The sequence below is a fragment of the Megalops cyprinoides genome, chromosome 25, assembly GCF_013368585.1.
Source record: "Megalops cyprinoides isolate fMegCyp1 chromosome 25, fMegCyp1.pri, whole genome shotgun sequence".
In the NCBI taxonomy this organism is placed as follows: Eukaryota; Metazoa; Chordata; class Actinopteri; order Elopiformes; family Megalopidae; genus Megalops; species Megalops cyprinoides.
Genome location: NC_050607.1, coordinates 9,706,926 through 9,723,476, shown reverse-complemented (window position 1 = coordinate 9,723,476; position 16,551 = coordinate 9,706,926). Strand labels below are relative to the sequence as shown.

Genomic DNA, 16,551 nt, shown 5'->3' with positions numbered 1-16,551 from the left:
TGCATAAGCAGTATGTAGCATGCACTGTGGACATTTTCTTCCTGTTACATTTCATTGTCAGTTAGCAGATGTTCTTATCCAGAGTGATTTAAAAAGATGACAATGTTATACATTTATAGAGCTGCATATTAACTGAGGCAATTGTGGCTTAAGTACCTTGCCCAAGGGTACAACAGCAGTGCTCCAGTGGGGAATCGAACCGGCAAACCTTTGGTTATAACTGCTGGGAAACGACTGACCTTGCAAGCCGTAAACATGCGCTACATGTTTTCCACAAAGCTGCAAAGTTATGCTTGAGACATACATCTTTATGTATGTTTGATATATCAAAACAGACTGTAGTGATTATTTATTACATTGCCCTATTTATTTTGGCTTATTCATTTTATACTTATTTCTTTATAGGATACAGAAAAATAAGAGAACTTGACAATTTATAATTTATAGAATTCATACAAAGCCCATTGCTTTCCACTCCATTCTTTATTTAAATTTGTACAATGCATTAGCAGATCTTTAAAAATAGAACTGAACACAGTTTGATAAGAGCATGTTCTGTAGACAAAGAATATTTTGTCAGAAGACGGATATCTACATATCATTCTTGGTGCATGTTTCATCAGCCAAGGACTGGTAAAAACAAGCCGCGGAACTTGCTGTAGTTCACAGGTGGCTTATGAGTGCTGAACAGGTTCAATGATAGACTGAATGTAAGCCCTCTCTGGCCCTTCACTCATTTCAATGACAAAGGTCAATACGTTAAAGCATCACAATTGGAATTTTTTATCAATAAATAAATATGCTGATGGATCTGATGAGAAAATAAAGCTGACATACTGATCGTCATAATCAGCAGGGATCTTGATCCCATAATGCAGTACTCTAATTTAGCACTAATATATTAGCAGTTTTTCCTGATGCAGTAGAGGTACTTCCAGCGCCGATCTCTGAAGATGTAAGGAGAGAAAAGGGTTAACATGATGACAATATCAGAGATTTAACCAGTAGGCCGGAATATTGCTTTCAATATACAGTATGTCCTAGATATTACTATAGTCCTATATATTACTTCTAAGTTCCATGTATCAATTTGGTAGTAAGGTTAAACTCAAACAGGGATAATAAAAAACTTACTCTGCGCCATTGTCATGGTAACTCTGGGCTCCCACAAGATAGTTCATCCCAGGGACATACCACGTGAAGTACTCATCAAAGTTGTTGACATAAGTAGTCCATTGGCAATGAGAATTGCAGTAGTTATTCACTCGGCAGCAATAGAACTTCCATCTAAAATACGATAAAATAAAATGAGAATCTATTCATGTGGTACAGGTAATTAGCTGGTACTGATACCCAGCAAACCAGTGGCAGTTAAATTATTCATTATTATAGGAGAGTATTATGTTTGAATACACACAGACACAACCCCAGATCTCCTGAGGCAGAAGTTTACTGAATTCTGAAACTATAATACTGAATATCGGATAAAAGCACAAAGTTGGAAAGACAGCAGTGACTTGGATTATTGAAGATGTTGCACACACCAAGACAGCTTTGTGATATAAACAAGCAAGCCAACTTAAATGAGCATCAGCCATTATTGTTTGTTCCTTTTTACTTAATTTTACCTGTAATAACATCACTTTTATCTCACATCACTTCTCATATAAAATCCCTTTTACTGTAATTAATCTCCAATCTTTTCGTTATAATCAGAATAATTTACTTTTAAAAAATCTCTCTCATTCTTTCAAGTGCACAAAGGTACTATTGTTTGAATAAGAAGGACACGGCACCTGATGAGCATTCCATAAATGCATTTGCCAAACAGAGCCAGACTGAGGACAGTTAAACCTTCTCTGTCTGTCATTCACATACCAGCAGGTGTCTACGTAAGGTAACGACTGTTTATAATGCATGCATGCTGTGTCTCAATGGGCATCTGTATTGAGATCTATATTACATATTAGAGTACAAGGAAGCACAAACCTCCGGTCCTCTGCATCGTTGTTATGGAAGCTGTCCATTCCACTGATGACATGGTTGGGCGGACAGTTGAATGTAAACTGTTCATCAAAGTAGTTAACATAATTGGTCCAAAAACATTCTGATTGAGTGTCAAATGTTTTCTGACAAGAGAAACCCCACACACGATCTTCAGCATCATTTGAATGCTTGCTGGAGTTTAGGGGAAAAAGAAAAGCTGTTAAATACATGCTTCAAAAAGATCAAACTCGCCTAACAAAATGCAAGTGACATTTTTTTAGGTCATAAAATAATTATGACGTATATCTCACCTAGTTATCATAGAAATTGAATCACGACTACCACATGTAAAATGTAGGGGTTGATCATATCTATTTTGCCATGCTGAAAAAAGAACAAAAAAACAAAATTATTTTAGCACAAAAATGCAGTACATGATCACCCTAATGTGTCTGTTCACATGCAGATTGTATTTCTTTAAATCTTACAAATTTCATTGTTATATTATTAATAAATATGAAACCGCTATAGAATGACTAAGATAACATAAATATAATATGAAATCACTCACTCTGAGCGTCCACGAGTAGTCCTGCGAACAGGAAGATAAGGGCACCGAGTTTATGCATGGCTGTTTAGAGAGGTAAGCGCAACACAAGCTGACATAGTGCTCTCATCACCTTTGCCTCTTTATATATGATTTTCTTCTTGCCTGCCTCTTGTGGGAGGGCCATCACTGGGGTCAGGGAAATGCCAAGAGTTGAAATATATTCCTGGATGTATTTCACCTTTACTGGAAGCACAAAGGCAGTCCGCCATAACAATTACCACATATTTGCGGTTGTGCAATTTTTCCCCAAAAAGCCTCCGTGCCCAGAACGGCAGCCATCATTAAGAGGACATAGCCCAGGAGGTTGATGATTACAATGATGGTTTGTGACAATTTTGAAAGCCCCCCTGTGATCAGATGGGCAAGACTGTCAGTGAGATGGTCCAAGGTAGCCTTAACCTGCCTGTCAGTATTCTGACAGTTGTGGCAAAATTTTTTAAGGACGCCATTTGTTACAGGCAACTGATGTGTTTCTACTGCGGTGCCTCATACAGTCACAGACAATCTCAGATCATGGAGCAGGGGCAGTTTAATGAAAATAAATATGTAAAAATGCATATCTTTTATAGTCAGAGTAGGTGTCTGGGCAATGTAACTGTTCTGCTGCAGCTTTTCCCCTGCTGCACTTCCCTGGATCAATTCGATTTATGTCGCATTGCTTGGCAGCTCCTATCCTAAAAGGGTATAAATCCATTCACAATATTCATCAAAGCTGCTTGAGCAACATGCTCCTTGTATGGGCTCACAGTGTAACAAAATGGGATTATCATGAACAAATTTGACATGGAAGTCCAAATGGAATCATATCTCATTTTTCCTCAGGCTTCTGAAAACTGACCAACAATCCTTTAATGTTTCACTTTGTCCCTGGGCATTACTTTTGAAGTAGCCAAAGTCCTCAGATTTCTGTTTTTGGGCAATTACTTACCAGAAATCTAGCAAAACGTTGTAGCATTGTTGGAAATCCCATGATTTCACAATAGGAGATGTTTACATAGGTCTTGACAAATGTAGAAGGGAGAGAACAGAAACAACTGAAGCTTTTAAATTTTGGGCCAAAACAAATGTTTGGTAATGGTTCAAATGACATCACAGCTACATGGTAAATAATTAACTGTACATGGTTCTTTTCTTTGAGTCCCGAGAAAGCCTTTTTCTTCCAATGGACATTAAGATCTACTCTTTCTTGCATCTACTTTCTTTCTATGCATCACATCTCTTTAGTGTATAATTGTATAGCCTGGATCTTCATCACTGCTTAGAAAACTGCAGTGGACTCAGGTTTGTTATTCCTGAAAGTCATTTTTTTTTCATGTGGTGCAACCCCACAATTATCACTACTTCACAGACAGTATGCACAATCGATACAGATAAAAACCCCAGAAGTACAATAATATTACCTACGTTGAACTGGTGATTTGGTAATTGCTGAGGTATTTATGACTTTTTTTTTAAATGAACTTGAGGTTATGAGCAGGCTCACAGGCTCACGTACAAATGCTTGCTAAACGTGTGTAGAATTATTTCATGGAGATGGTTTACCGATTAACGGAGAATGTTTACGGCGTCTCTCTAATCTCACTTTAATATCAAGGGCTGCTTGCCGTTATTGATAGTGAGCATGATCTGAACCGCTCCCTGCAGCTGAATAGGAGTGCTGTGAGTGTGGCAGAAGGGACTGTTGAACTGTAGTGCTATTCAGTGGCATCCATGCATTTAAACTATTTGGCTCACTGGTTAACAACACAGGTACATAAATGAGAAATTTACAAGCAGAACGAAGCCTCCATTTGAAATTAATTTCAGGCCATTAATTATTGTTCCTTGTCTATCAGATGAATTCCTTGGTTCGTTTTTGCACTTTGCTATTGGCTACTGCGTAGGTCATAGTTCATCATACCTGCATAATTTTCCAGTTACCAGTTTTCTAGAAAATATGAAAGTAAGTGGGAAAGGAACTTGTGACAAGATATCATTTGAAGTACATTTTTAAGTGGAATATAATGCTCAAGAATTATGTGTGTGTGGGTGTCTGTGGAAAGAATTAATCTTCACCTTCCCTGTTCTTACTTTAAGAAATATTACTACATTTAAACATTTTTATTTGCGGCTTGCTGTATAGAATGTTTGTGATCGTGATGGCCCTAGCTTTCTCTATTTGCATCTTTATCAATAACAGAGCTCACTCAATCAACTTTAATTGAAATTGCTTGAGTACAGTTACCTATGTAAATGTCTCTGTGAGAAAAGTATATGTGTATATATGAAGGTCAGATAATGGCTAACAAGCCACCCCTCCCTAATACAACATTAAATACTGCCTGCTGGGAGGTGGTTATTTGGTTTTATTTGTGGCTGTCCAGGCTGGTTTCTGGTTAACAGACATTTACTCCTTCCTTAAACGTTAGTCTTTCAGGGCTTTTTTATGGACGGTGTATTAATACATGCACACAGTGCTGGTTATCAAGGCCAGCATCAGGGATTTTGGTTTATAGCTTTAAAACATTCTGTATTTTACGTAGGATGTAACTAGGATTTTTAAGCATGTGGTTTTACACACTTGCATTTCTGTGTAGAGTATTTCAGCACAACATGGGATGTCCATTTCTCAGACCAGGCAACTTAACATCTATAGAAGAAACGCTGGGTGTTCTGGGCGAGGCGTAACATTGAGGGAGACTTACTGTAAACAGTCAAAGAATTTAGAAGTCGTCAGCTGCATTTATATGATATCATAAGCAAATCAAAGATGCAGACAATGCGGTTTTAAAAAATAAAGACACCAAAGTCTGGTTTACTCATAAAAGAAGTCTTTATAAAATACAAAAGTAGACATTTCCAGTGGAGCCCAGGGCCATTTGGTGTGAGTGTGCTTGTTTGTGACAGTGAATGTGTTGTTGTTTCATGAATGAGGCTTTGAGTGAGTGTCATTGGGAGTTTTGGTGTCAGTTTTTGTGAGTGAGAAAGACCATGAGGAAAAGTAAACCATGGCAACCATACACAGCCCATCAGTAGTGTAGCACTCTGACAGAGAGACAGTCACAAGCACAGACAGAGTGGGGGGTGAAGAGGCAGAAGCCACACATACACGTACACTCACACACATGCATACAGGAATGTACAGTAATCATGGAGGGGTGTTTGTCCAGTGACCAGGCACTCTGGAGACCACTCTGATCTTTTGACCTTTGATCAGGCCATGTGCGTGTGAACAGTGACACGGAGAGGGTCACCAGCGGGAGTGACCGCGGGAGCGTAACGGAACGTGACGTCGCAGAGGGAGGGGACAGCGCATGACTCCCGCCCCTCAGAGTGACGTCTCCCGGGACTCCACCACCGCGGGCTGGAAGGTCAGGATCTCTGTGAAGGTGTGGCCTGCAGTCGCAGAGGGAGGGAAACATTAATTCGAAACATAAATTCCTACTGCCTGTCAAATCCTGCTACCTTATAGGCTCTGCATCCACATGCCACAGCTACAAACTCTTGTCTTATCTTATTACCATATTTACATATGTGACATACTCTCTGTTTCCATCACGCTTACTTTCTCCCCCTCTCTCCCACCCAGGCTTCCTCTCTGCCCCCCCCCCCCACACCTCACGTTTCCACTGCTCCAGGGGCAGGTCGGTGTTGTCCAGCGAGTGGTCGTAGGGCTGTGCCTCCGTCTCCTCATCCGGCTCCCGGAACTCTGCGAAAAACGGTAGGCAGAGCGCCTCTGCCGCGCTCGCCCTCTTCTCAGGGTCCAGAACGAGCATGCGCTCCAGCGCGCTAACCGCTGGGGGGACAGAGAGAACAGAGTGACCAAAGGGGGGGACACAGAGAGATAGAGAGAGATAGAGAGAGAGAGGGAGAGAGAGGGAGAGAGAGGGAGAGGGAGAGGGAGAGAGACAGAGAGAACACAGAGTAACTGCTGGGAGACTTAGAGAACAGAAAGAGAATGAGTCCTGGGAGAAAGAGGTTCAAAGTGACTGTTGGGAGGGAGATACAGAATGGCTCCTGGGAGAAAGTGACTGTTGGGAGAGAGATACAGAATAGCTCCTGAGAGACTTCTGAGAAGGAATTACAAATACTTCTGGGAAAGTGAAAAGCAGAAAAGAGTGCAACATATAGAGCAGCAGTCATGTTGCTCAACAATGCTGACACACAGTCCAGTGATCAGAATGAGTTTTTGTGGTCAAAGGCTACGTTGCTTTGCCTGTATCCATCTCAAAAAAAAAAAAAAAAAAAACAGGCAATTTCATGTATCCACAATATGAAGCCAAGTGATGTATAAGGAGAAAAGGAACCCCTTCTTATTTAAGATGTTCAAAGTTCAAGGCAAGCTGCGTTGCTGTTGGCTGTATCTATGCTGAGTACATGACGCATAGTGTAAACTTCAGATTAGCTGAACTTCCTTGATGGCTAGTTGGACACCAATTCAATGGCACAGCAAACATGAGCGGGGTATACCTAGCATGGAGAGGACCTGTACTATTTATATACCATCAGCTTGATGGAAAGAAAGTTACAAAGGAGCAGGACCAAATCTTAGTTCTTGAGTGACCCAAAAATTCCCTTGTTTAAAAATTAGTCTTGAATCTAAGGGCTGTGGGATTGGCTATTCATTTTTAATTACAAATTAAGGCATATTACCATTTTCATGAATTACCCAATGTTAGTTGTTAATATGAGTCAACACACTCATATTCTTGTGTAAGTAACAGAAACGTTTGTTTGATTTTTACACTCAAAAGTTTTACATTCAAAGTTTGAGATTAAATCTAACCGCAGAAGTGCTGCTGCAAAGTGAGATTGAATCTGCGGTGAGATTGAATTTATACCACAAAGGAAATGGAAGCGTACAATGGGTTGCTTTGCCTCGCACAGCTGGAATTGGTAGCTGTAACCACACGCAAACCTGGTGCCCATCAGAGGCTTACAGATCCTCAAGGCTGTGAATCAACATTGCCCTCTACTGGTTAAAAGATGTTACTGTGCCCCTGATTGGAACAGAGAAGTGAGACAAGATAGAAGGAAAAAAATGTATACTGGTTGAGACATAATGACAGATTAGCTGTAAGATTCACACTGTCGTTCCCTTACCCTCTGGGTTGGCTTTGGAGAAGAGATCTTGCAGGTCTTTCTTTTGAACTTTGGGTAGGCTCTTAATGTAATTTTTGGCCTAATAGGAGAAAGAGAACCAGGTTCAGGACACAAAAATGGTGTTATACCCCTAAACAGTCCATCTGGTCTGGCTGACCATTAGCAGGCAAAGCTTCATCTTTTTTTGTTGCACGGTTAACGCTGCCCACCTGCAAAAATGCACAGGAAAATCAAAATTTCAAATGCAAAGGTGGAATGTTATTCAGCACTTGACACATTGATGGAAAAGAGGCCTAAGGAATCCTAAAATGGATGACACTATCTTATGCCAGTACTGAGTCGCTAATTTGAACAGTATTTTCTTCTGGTGGGCAACATCTTTAAATTGTTTGGTGAAAGAGTAGCTTTAACAGGTATGAAACTTATAGTGGCATAAAATTAGCATAAAACTGGCATATAAAATAGTTGCATAAAAACTCACCGCTTCTAACGGCTTAAATGGTAATGTGTTTACATTGTGTACTTATTTAAATGTTTATATAAATATGTATATTTACAGGCTCCTGCATAAACTATTTACCATCTTGCAATTTACCAACAGCCAATCCACTCCATCACTGTCTCTGGTGAATTGTCTCTGAATAACTGCCAGTGTCCAGGAGGAGCCCAGCCATTGGTTAACAACACCTGTTTATGCCTGATTGGATTGTGATTGAACACAGGTGTGTTGTTGCTAGAAGGTGGCTAGTTGGTTTTGTTTGTGGCTGTGAGTTCTGGTTTAAAATGAATACATTTATTTTTTGTAAATTTTACTCCTTCATGCCATTTTATGAATGGTGTGTTGGGCAGAACCATAACATGCTCCATAGCAATCTGTGGCTGACAGCAGGCAGAAGTATCACCCATTGCAGGCGGCCTCACTCTTCCAGAGCTAGCTACACATGAATGGCTCATGTAAGTCCTTTGAAATTTCAAATTTATCTATGACAGCGCTGACAACTCGCCATACAAATGCCTGTTACTGCGTGTGTGTGTGTGTGTGTGTGTGTATGTGTGTGTGTGTGTGTGTGTGTGTGTGTGTGTGTTATCGTGTGTTTGTGACTCACATCCTGAGACTGAAGCTTGGTGATAAATTCCTGAGTGGGAGTCCCTGTGATCTTCATGATCTCGGTCAGCTGATCCAGGTCTTTACCCCCAAGGGGTCAGGGGTCAAGGGTCAAAACTCACTCAGCACAAGGCACGCATGTTTAATGGCAGCTGAAGTCTAGGCCTGTGGGTGTGTGTTTACTTTGGTGAAGACTGATTCAAAACTGCACATATTCTTCTATCCTGCCTTAGAATACCCATCTGGAAATGAAATATATATATTTCATTGTAATATATTTAGAAATATGTTGTTCTTGCCAAGAATATAGTACAAACAAAAATAAAAATATATGACTTGAGATCAGAAATATATGGTAATATACCAAAATGGCAATAATTTACATATTTGAAATATATTGAATGGTCTAAAAACATGTTCTCTAAAATGTATTCTAAATACATAAGTTTTGTAAGAGTATGCTTTTAGTACATCACGTCATTTTATGTGTTACCTGTTTGCTTTGAAGATAGACTTCAGTATCTTCAAGTTAATTTTTATTATTTAGTATGCTGTAAATGTATTATTGGCAATATTACTGGACAGTTATCTAGCTAGTCTAACCAGCATGTGAGAACACCGTTCTGCCAGCGTGTGAAGGTGTTGGCGATGCTGGCTCTGAGTGCGTTAGTGATGATGGGCTGGTGGTCAGGATACGGTCGTTTCCTTTGAAGAGTGGTTTTCCTGTAAGCATCTCTGCCATGATACAGCCAACCGACCAGATGTCCACTGAGGAGAGAGAAAGCTGAATTAGACAGGGAGAAGGAGAATGAGAGAGGGAGGGTCACATTTGAAAGTGACTAAAGCATTAGACCCTATGTATGACTGAAGCTTGAGATTGAGCAGGACTCAGTTGCAGCTAGCTGTTGTGAGAGTGCCACCCTGTGGCCAGGCTGTGTAAGTGACAGGGTCGTGCCCGTGTGACTCACCAGTCTGAGTGTAGTGCATCCAGTTTAGGATGACCTCAGGTGCGCGGTACCAGCGGGTCACCACATACCCCGTCATCTCGCTGTCTGCTTGCCGTGCCAGCCCAAAGTCCAGGATCTGAGAAAGAACCACCATTAAGTACTGGCTAAAACAATGGGATAATCCCAAGGAAAACAGTTTTGATTCAATCTATAACAGGGCATAACACACACAAGACACTGGTCCTGGCAGGCTTTTGATCCAATCACATACTGATTCACTTGATTCAACTGCTTATTGTCATCACTGAATCAGTTTAGCTTCCTTCATTATTGAGGGAGCAGGCCAAATCCAAACCCAATCCCATTTCAACAGAAAGTATAAAAATACATATATGCATTGGTACTTGTCTACATGCATCTAAACCAGAACAGCAAGCAAGCTTGACATAGACTGGCCCAAGAAGCCAGATCAGTTGTAGTAACGTGCCAAAACCCACGATTACATAAGAGAGAACCGCCCTGCTCCATGCCTGCCTATCTGCATTGCAGGCACGTAACATTAATGGCATGTCGTCAGCAGCTCTGCAAAACAGGTCCGTTCTCACATCTCAAAACTGAAATCAGATATCTGCAAACACAGCTGAATTCACAGCGTTCCTTTTAATACGGATTGAGTCCCCAGCTTCATGGATGATTTTAATACGAAACTGCTTTTATAAGACTTAACCATACCATACGTTTATATAGGATCCTTATCAGCAGCATCACAGATAAGTGTGCAAATTCTACATGTATTTTCCCTTCTTTGCTCTATTTCCATTTACTCACAAAACCACAGCTGTAGTTGGTAGAAGGGCTATAGTATTGCATGTATAATTATTTGGAATTAAGGGCCGTTTAGTCCTGCATGCATTATGTACTCATCTCTCTGAGACATAAAACTTCAGCGACATGGGGGACCTCTGACATCAAAGTATATAAAAGGAACAACTGTCAGTAATGCTGGCTGGAAATAAAAGCTCTTCCATTTTCTGATGCCTGTTTCCCAGTGTAGGAAATGAAGAATCGCTCAAAACACTAATACATTGTAGAAATTTTCTCAACTGTCTGAGAGGCTGTTGTAAAAGTACTGGGATTGTTAGTGAGGTAGTGAGGTCATTCATAGCTGCACCAGTGATGGCTACGTGGGTGGTAAGCGACTCGGCACCATTTAAGAGAGAGTATCAGACATCAGTTCTCAGGTGTTAGCAGAATCACAGAACAACAAAGGTCTCACTGCAGTCAACTCGAAGCATGAGAGAAGACGACGACCATAATTCATTCAATTCCAAGGTATTCATCAGACCACTCTAAAATTGTTTTTATATTTTAGAGGGGATACAGACATTCCTGACACACAGGCTACAAGCTGGCCCAGCCCAAAGTAAGGAGGCCTGTGTCTCTGATTCCACGCAGATGACTTCTGTATTAATCACAACACAGCAGCAGCCTGGCAACAAAGAATGTTCTTATATATATGCAAGGGCCAAGGCTGCTTTCCTTTTCTAAATGCAATTACAGTAGCATGAAGGAATAAACTGCCACCTAGTCAGACAAGAATAGGCTCAGCTCTGGTAAATGAGAATGTCCAGACGTCACAGATGATGTCATTCATATGCCTCCTAGCTCCCTTCTTAGGAAGTAGATAGAAAAATTGCCTGAAGCACCAATTAAGATTAATTCACTGAGACAGCCCATGTTTGAAGAGGAAGGTTGACAAACTGCCTTCACTTCCATCATCATTAGTACAGCAAAAGGCCACATGCAACTTTTCTGTCAAAGTATGCCTCAAACAGCGCATCACACTGTTGCCATGACATTTGTCATGAAACTCTTGCATTGCTTATTGTATTGGTATGCCCACGCATTAATGGTGAGTAACAGAGTTTGCTGCATTTCACTCTGTGTAAGTCAGTGGCTTTGACAGTGGGCCATTGAGTGGAGCTGGACAAAGAGGGCTGGGCAGGGAAGTGTGTGCGGTGTGGTCCTACCTTGAGCTCACAGTCTTGATTGACTGCCAGATTCCCTGGTTTGAGGTCCTGTGGATTTAGATTGGGACACAAAGCAGGTTTTACAGACTCACTCAAACCCAAACATGTTAACTGCTAATGCGACAGACGTGCTGTATGGGAATGGCCCCGCCCCCATTCCACAGAGGTTAAAGGTCAAAGTTCACTCACCCTGTGGATGATTCCGGCTGAATGGATATACTGAAAGTAGAAAGAGGGACTTTATTGGCTATGGACACATTCCTTTAGTCATTACTTAGCAATATTTTTCTTCTTGTCTACAAGAAGTATGATTGACAAGTGAGCTGATGGCCTGAGTGACAATGTTGGAAAGCCTCTATATGAATTCTGCGTGTATGTGAATTAATTCCTAGTATGAGAGTCTGTCTGGGTGTCTGTTTCTGCAAACATAAACATCTGTATGTATACGTATGTGTGTATATATGTATACACATGAATGTCTGACCTTGAGTCCCTTCAGTATCTGATAGACCAGGAACTGCACTCTGTCTTCAGAAAGACGCTCCATCTTCATAAGTTTCCCCAGATCTGTGCCCATGTAAGGCATTACCAGGTAACTGGCAAAGAGACAGAGAGCCAATCAGATGTGTGCCCAAGCAGGGTGTTACTTAGTAACTGAGAGAGAGACAGGATGTCTGTACTTGAATCTAGACAAGACTGTGTGTGAGTTTTGGCAATAGGAATACCTTCATAAGGTCCATTAACACCAGATTCACAGGACATTCAAAGCAATACCAGAGACTTTGCATAGTAACGTACTCTATTCACAAATCACAACATAGTTCACAGTTACTGAGAGTTATGATGGGTATTCTCACTAGAGTTTGGGTATATTTCTCTTTTGGCCACTAATTTAAATACTAACACTGACTGCAGGAACATGCGCATGGATACTCACAAGTCCTGAAACCTGTCCAGTGAAATTGCAGAGGTGAACACGTCCAGCAGTCCGATGACCTGCTCCCAGCCAATGGGATATCGGGACAGAGGGAGAGGGAGAGAGTAGTCACGCCCAGCTGAGCAGAGAGGTGTGTGTGCACAGTGTGTTTATGTACATAAAAGCCCTGGACGCAGTGGAGCGGTATCAGCAGATGCTGATAGCATTTCTACAAATCATTGCTCCTGTGTCACCACCTCATGCAGGCCATTAATGTGGCGCAGTATTACAATGTGTACAGAGGAAAATGCTTTTCACTGGAAACCTGGAAAGCAGGGCTCTGTCAGTACACATCATATGGGGACTGACATCTGCACTTTTGGTGACAGTGAAATGTGAGTGTCTGGTCACACTTCCTGAGTGTCTGGTGTCAGTGCTTGAGTGCGCAGGGCTGTGTCTTGTTAGTAATTGTATCAGAGTGATTTTTTTTTTTTCTGTGTACACTGTAATATGTTGGAGTGCGTACAAATGTCTTGTAGTATACAACGACTGTGTCAGTGAGCAGAGTGACTGCGTCAGAGCACACAGTGATGGGCTGGAGTGTGCAGTAATGTGTTGTAGCACACGGCGACTGTGTTGGAGTCCAGAGTGACTGTGTCAGAGCACACAGTGATGATGGTGACGCACTGGCATGTGCAGTAATGTGCTGTAGCACACAATGACCGTATCAGAGTGCGCATCTGATCTGCGCCCCTCACATTGTCGTGCTTCATGTGCTTCAGTAGGCGGAGCTCCCGGTATGCGCGCTTGGCAAAGAGCTCAGACTGGAACGGCCGGTGGAGCTTCTTGATGGCCACTCGCGTTCCTGTCCTGCGGTCCACTGCCGAACTGGAAGCACAGTGACACCCACCAATCATTCACTCAGAGCAGAGTAAAGCCACACTAAACTCTCCCACTAAGGACAAACCGCAAAACCTTTAATAATCACATGGATCTCCTAGGAAAGTAGCAGCTAAGCATTTTGACCAGTTCACTGGTATATTTAGAATGTTAACAAAGGGTTACAATGTTACAAAGTCCAGCGCTGAGTAATTGCACTACAGTGATTGTGAGTCACGCTGGAGATTTAGAAAACTCCCTTTAATCGTGCTTCAGGTATCAAGCTGCTTTCGTTTTCCTCATTATACCTCTCAATTCCAGAAACTAATTTGTGGAGTGAATGCCCCAGCAAATATAAAACAATTTGTGCAGTCAGTAGAGTGCACAAAAAAGCCATAATCATTCACGTTACACCTAACCTGTGGTGTTAATACTTGTGCTTGCTTCCTCAACTCATTTTTGTGTGACCAGATCCCTGTACATGGGTGCATAAGTTTACGCTGGTGCTTACCAGAATAGTTGGCAGCGCTAAGTCATCTACTTCTTAGTATTGCAGAACTGATGTACTCCAAATGATCCCCTGATAACTTAGTTATTGTAATTTTAAGAGGTCTTGTTTTAAAATTGTACTTTTATTCACGCAATTTGGATGAACACCACAACACCACAGACCGAAGTAAATCACCTTGTAACACAAGGAGGGCAGCAACAGCTGTGCATTGATGTGTATATATCATTTCTACTGACACAAACTGAATGTGTCTGTATCTTTACTGACAAAAACTGAATTTTCCTGTATCTTAGGCCTCCTTTGCTAGAAATTCCTCCCTAGAGGTACTTTGAAAGCCTGGGGCTGGCAGAATGCATTAGATACTTCTTTCAGGTGCATGTGTATGTGACTTGAAATGTTCTTTGCAACAGTACTGCCTGATCACAGTTTAGTAGTCAGCGGAGAAAATATAGCCAGACGTTGGGTTGTGCTTAAAAAATTGATTTTTTTCAAAGTGGTAGAAGTACAAAGCGCTCTACTCTGTCAGGGTACTGCCACGGCATTTTTTTAAATGGAGTCTGTGAAGTTTACATGGCAGTTCAGCCTGTAATAATTAAACTTTTTATAAACAATTCAGGAAATTCAAATCTTTATTACATAGAACATAACTTAAAATTTCCTTTGATATCTAGTATCTGCTATCTTGCCACAGGGTGATATAATTTCATGTTTTGTCAGTAGAACAAAAGAAAGAGCAGAGACTGTTGAGGGGCTGCAGCTACTTTGATGGGATCCCCTACTACCTACAAAACCAAAAAAAAAAGCTGTATGATAAATCTGGCCGCCATACCACTAACAGCCTCATCACATCTGGATAAGACTAGTTCTGACATGCAGAGACATGGGAGATCGACCTATCACCACTAGTGTGACACACACCCTCTGTGCGGAGGGTGAGAAACACATGGGACAGTGTTAATAGGATCGTCTCTTTTTTACTCCGTGTTATGCAGGTGGCGCATAGATTCATTGACCTTTATACCATGAGGATGGTAAATCGTATTCACTTAACCCACCATATCTGATCTACACACTGTAAAAGACAATATTTGCAGGTGCAGCATTGATACAAAAAGCCCTGCCTGTCAACCTGGAAAACAAGTTCACACTCTGTGGTTTCCTGTTCTTAGAACTTCTTGTTTAAACGCTGAGCGGCCGGTCGGTGCCATTGAGAATCGCAAGCTGAATGTGCGTCCTCACACGGAAAATGCGTTGCCTTCCCTACACAATGAAGCCGGCGGGGGCTCTTTGTTACGCGGCGCTCTACTTTACAAAGGGAAACGGATCGTATTGAACGGAGTAAGGGAGAGTGGGGAAGGAGGGTGAGAGAAAGTGCATTGAGCGTGTTTTATAGAAATACCGTCTGAGAATACCCCCTCAAATTTCCCTTCTACATTTTGTGTCCGTTAATGCCAACTGAGCGCCCACTGGCGTGTTGACGGAAGTGTCTGCATATAACCTCTCAGCTTCTAAACTCGGCGCACCTCGTTTGTTACCTTCCGACATTTGAACAATAGATCTGTTCAATTTAGTAATCCCAGAAAACATTTCTACTTGTATAGACGTACTAGCCTTCGTATTGTTTTTAACCAATAATTTTGATCTATTCTGTGATTTAAAAAGCTGCCCGATCCCAAGACGTGCCTTATAAAGCAGCAGTGACACTGAAAATTTCGAATGGAAACAACTCACCATACTGTGCCGTACGCCCCCGTGCCCACCTGCTTCAAGTCACGGTACCGTTCCGGAACCTCCCAGGTAGTTTTGTTTACATCCTGACAATAAAAGCCCGTTCTTGTCCGACTCGACATATCGAATATGATTTGCCAGATAGGCTATCCGACTTTTCCTTCTTCGTGGATAGAGCTGTTCCTATCTCATGCACTCATTCCCCTCCTCTCTTTCTCTCTCGCTCACTCGCACTCCCTCGGTGAATGCGCTGCGCGTACCCTTTCCCTATCGTTTCCACTTCTACTCCACCCCTACGTATTACTGAGAGGCGGTGGACAACCCTTTTTTTGCCGTTATCCAGTGGCGCATTTTCACTTAGTAGCATGCACTGATAAATTCAGAAGTTTCCCTGGGAATATATGAACGCACAGCTGTCTTGGTTATATCTTGGACTGTACGCTTGAGTGCTTGCGTGCGTGTGTGCGTGAGAAAAATAGAGCTGATCTTTAGGCAACTGACAATAAAGAGCCTTATTTATTCTGCCAAAAGCTTTTGCAAAGTTTCTAATATCGTAATATAAAATACGATTATGGAGATTTATACAATACTGAACAGCTCGAATTTATGAAGATATTTTTTTAAAGTCGTTTTAGTTTCTGCTCAACTTCCTGCTGTGGTTTGCTTCGACTTAAAACGGAAAGTTCCGTTATTCCCCCTCAGGGTGGGCTGAACGCAACGCTTTCCTGACCCAAAAAAGACAGACCACAGATGTATC

General features: G+C 41.6%; 2 protein-coding genes across 2 annotated transcripts; both read right to left on the bottom strand.

Moving 5' to 3' along the window:
* Positions 1-464: 464 nt before the first annotated feature.
* Positions 465-2,658, bottom strand: LOC118772141 (hemagglutinin/amebocyte aggregation factor-like). The gene is made up of 5 exons (XM_036520412.1): positions 2,558-2,658; positions 2,298-2,370; positions 1,990-2,178; positions 1,135-1,287; positions 465-947 (listed from the first exon to the last, which is right to left on the bottom strand). The coding sequence occupies exons 1-5, from the start codon at positions 2,613-2,615 to the stop codon at positions 902-904; spliced, it is 519 nt and encodes a 172-aa protein (XP_036376305.1). The 5' UTR covers positions 2,616-2,658; the 3' UTR covers positions 465-901.
* A 3,127-nt stretch (positions 2,659-5,785) lies between these two features.
* mapk12b (mitogen-activated protein kinase 12b) lies at positions 5,786-16,082 on the bottom strand. The gene is made up of 12 exons (XM_036519968.1): positions 15,798-16,082; positions 13,435-13,564; positions 12,698-12,756; positions 12,245-12,356; positions 11,950-11,979; positions 11,761-11,808; positions 9,752-9,866; positions 9,480-9,551; positions 8,785-8,864; positions 7,679-7,757; positions 6,198-6,371; positions 5,786-5,971 (listed from the first exon to the last, which is right to left on the bottom strand). Exons 1-12 carry the CDS (start codon positions 15,914-15,916, stop codon positions 5,904-5,906), a joined length of 1,086 nt encoding a protein of 361 aa, XP_036375861.1. The 5' UTR covers positions 15,917-16,082; the 3' UTR covers positions 5,786-5,903.
* Positions 16,083-16,551: the final 469 nt, after the last annotated feature.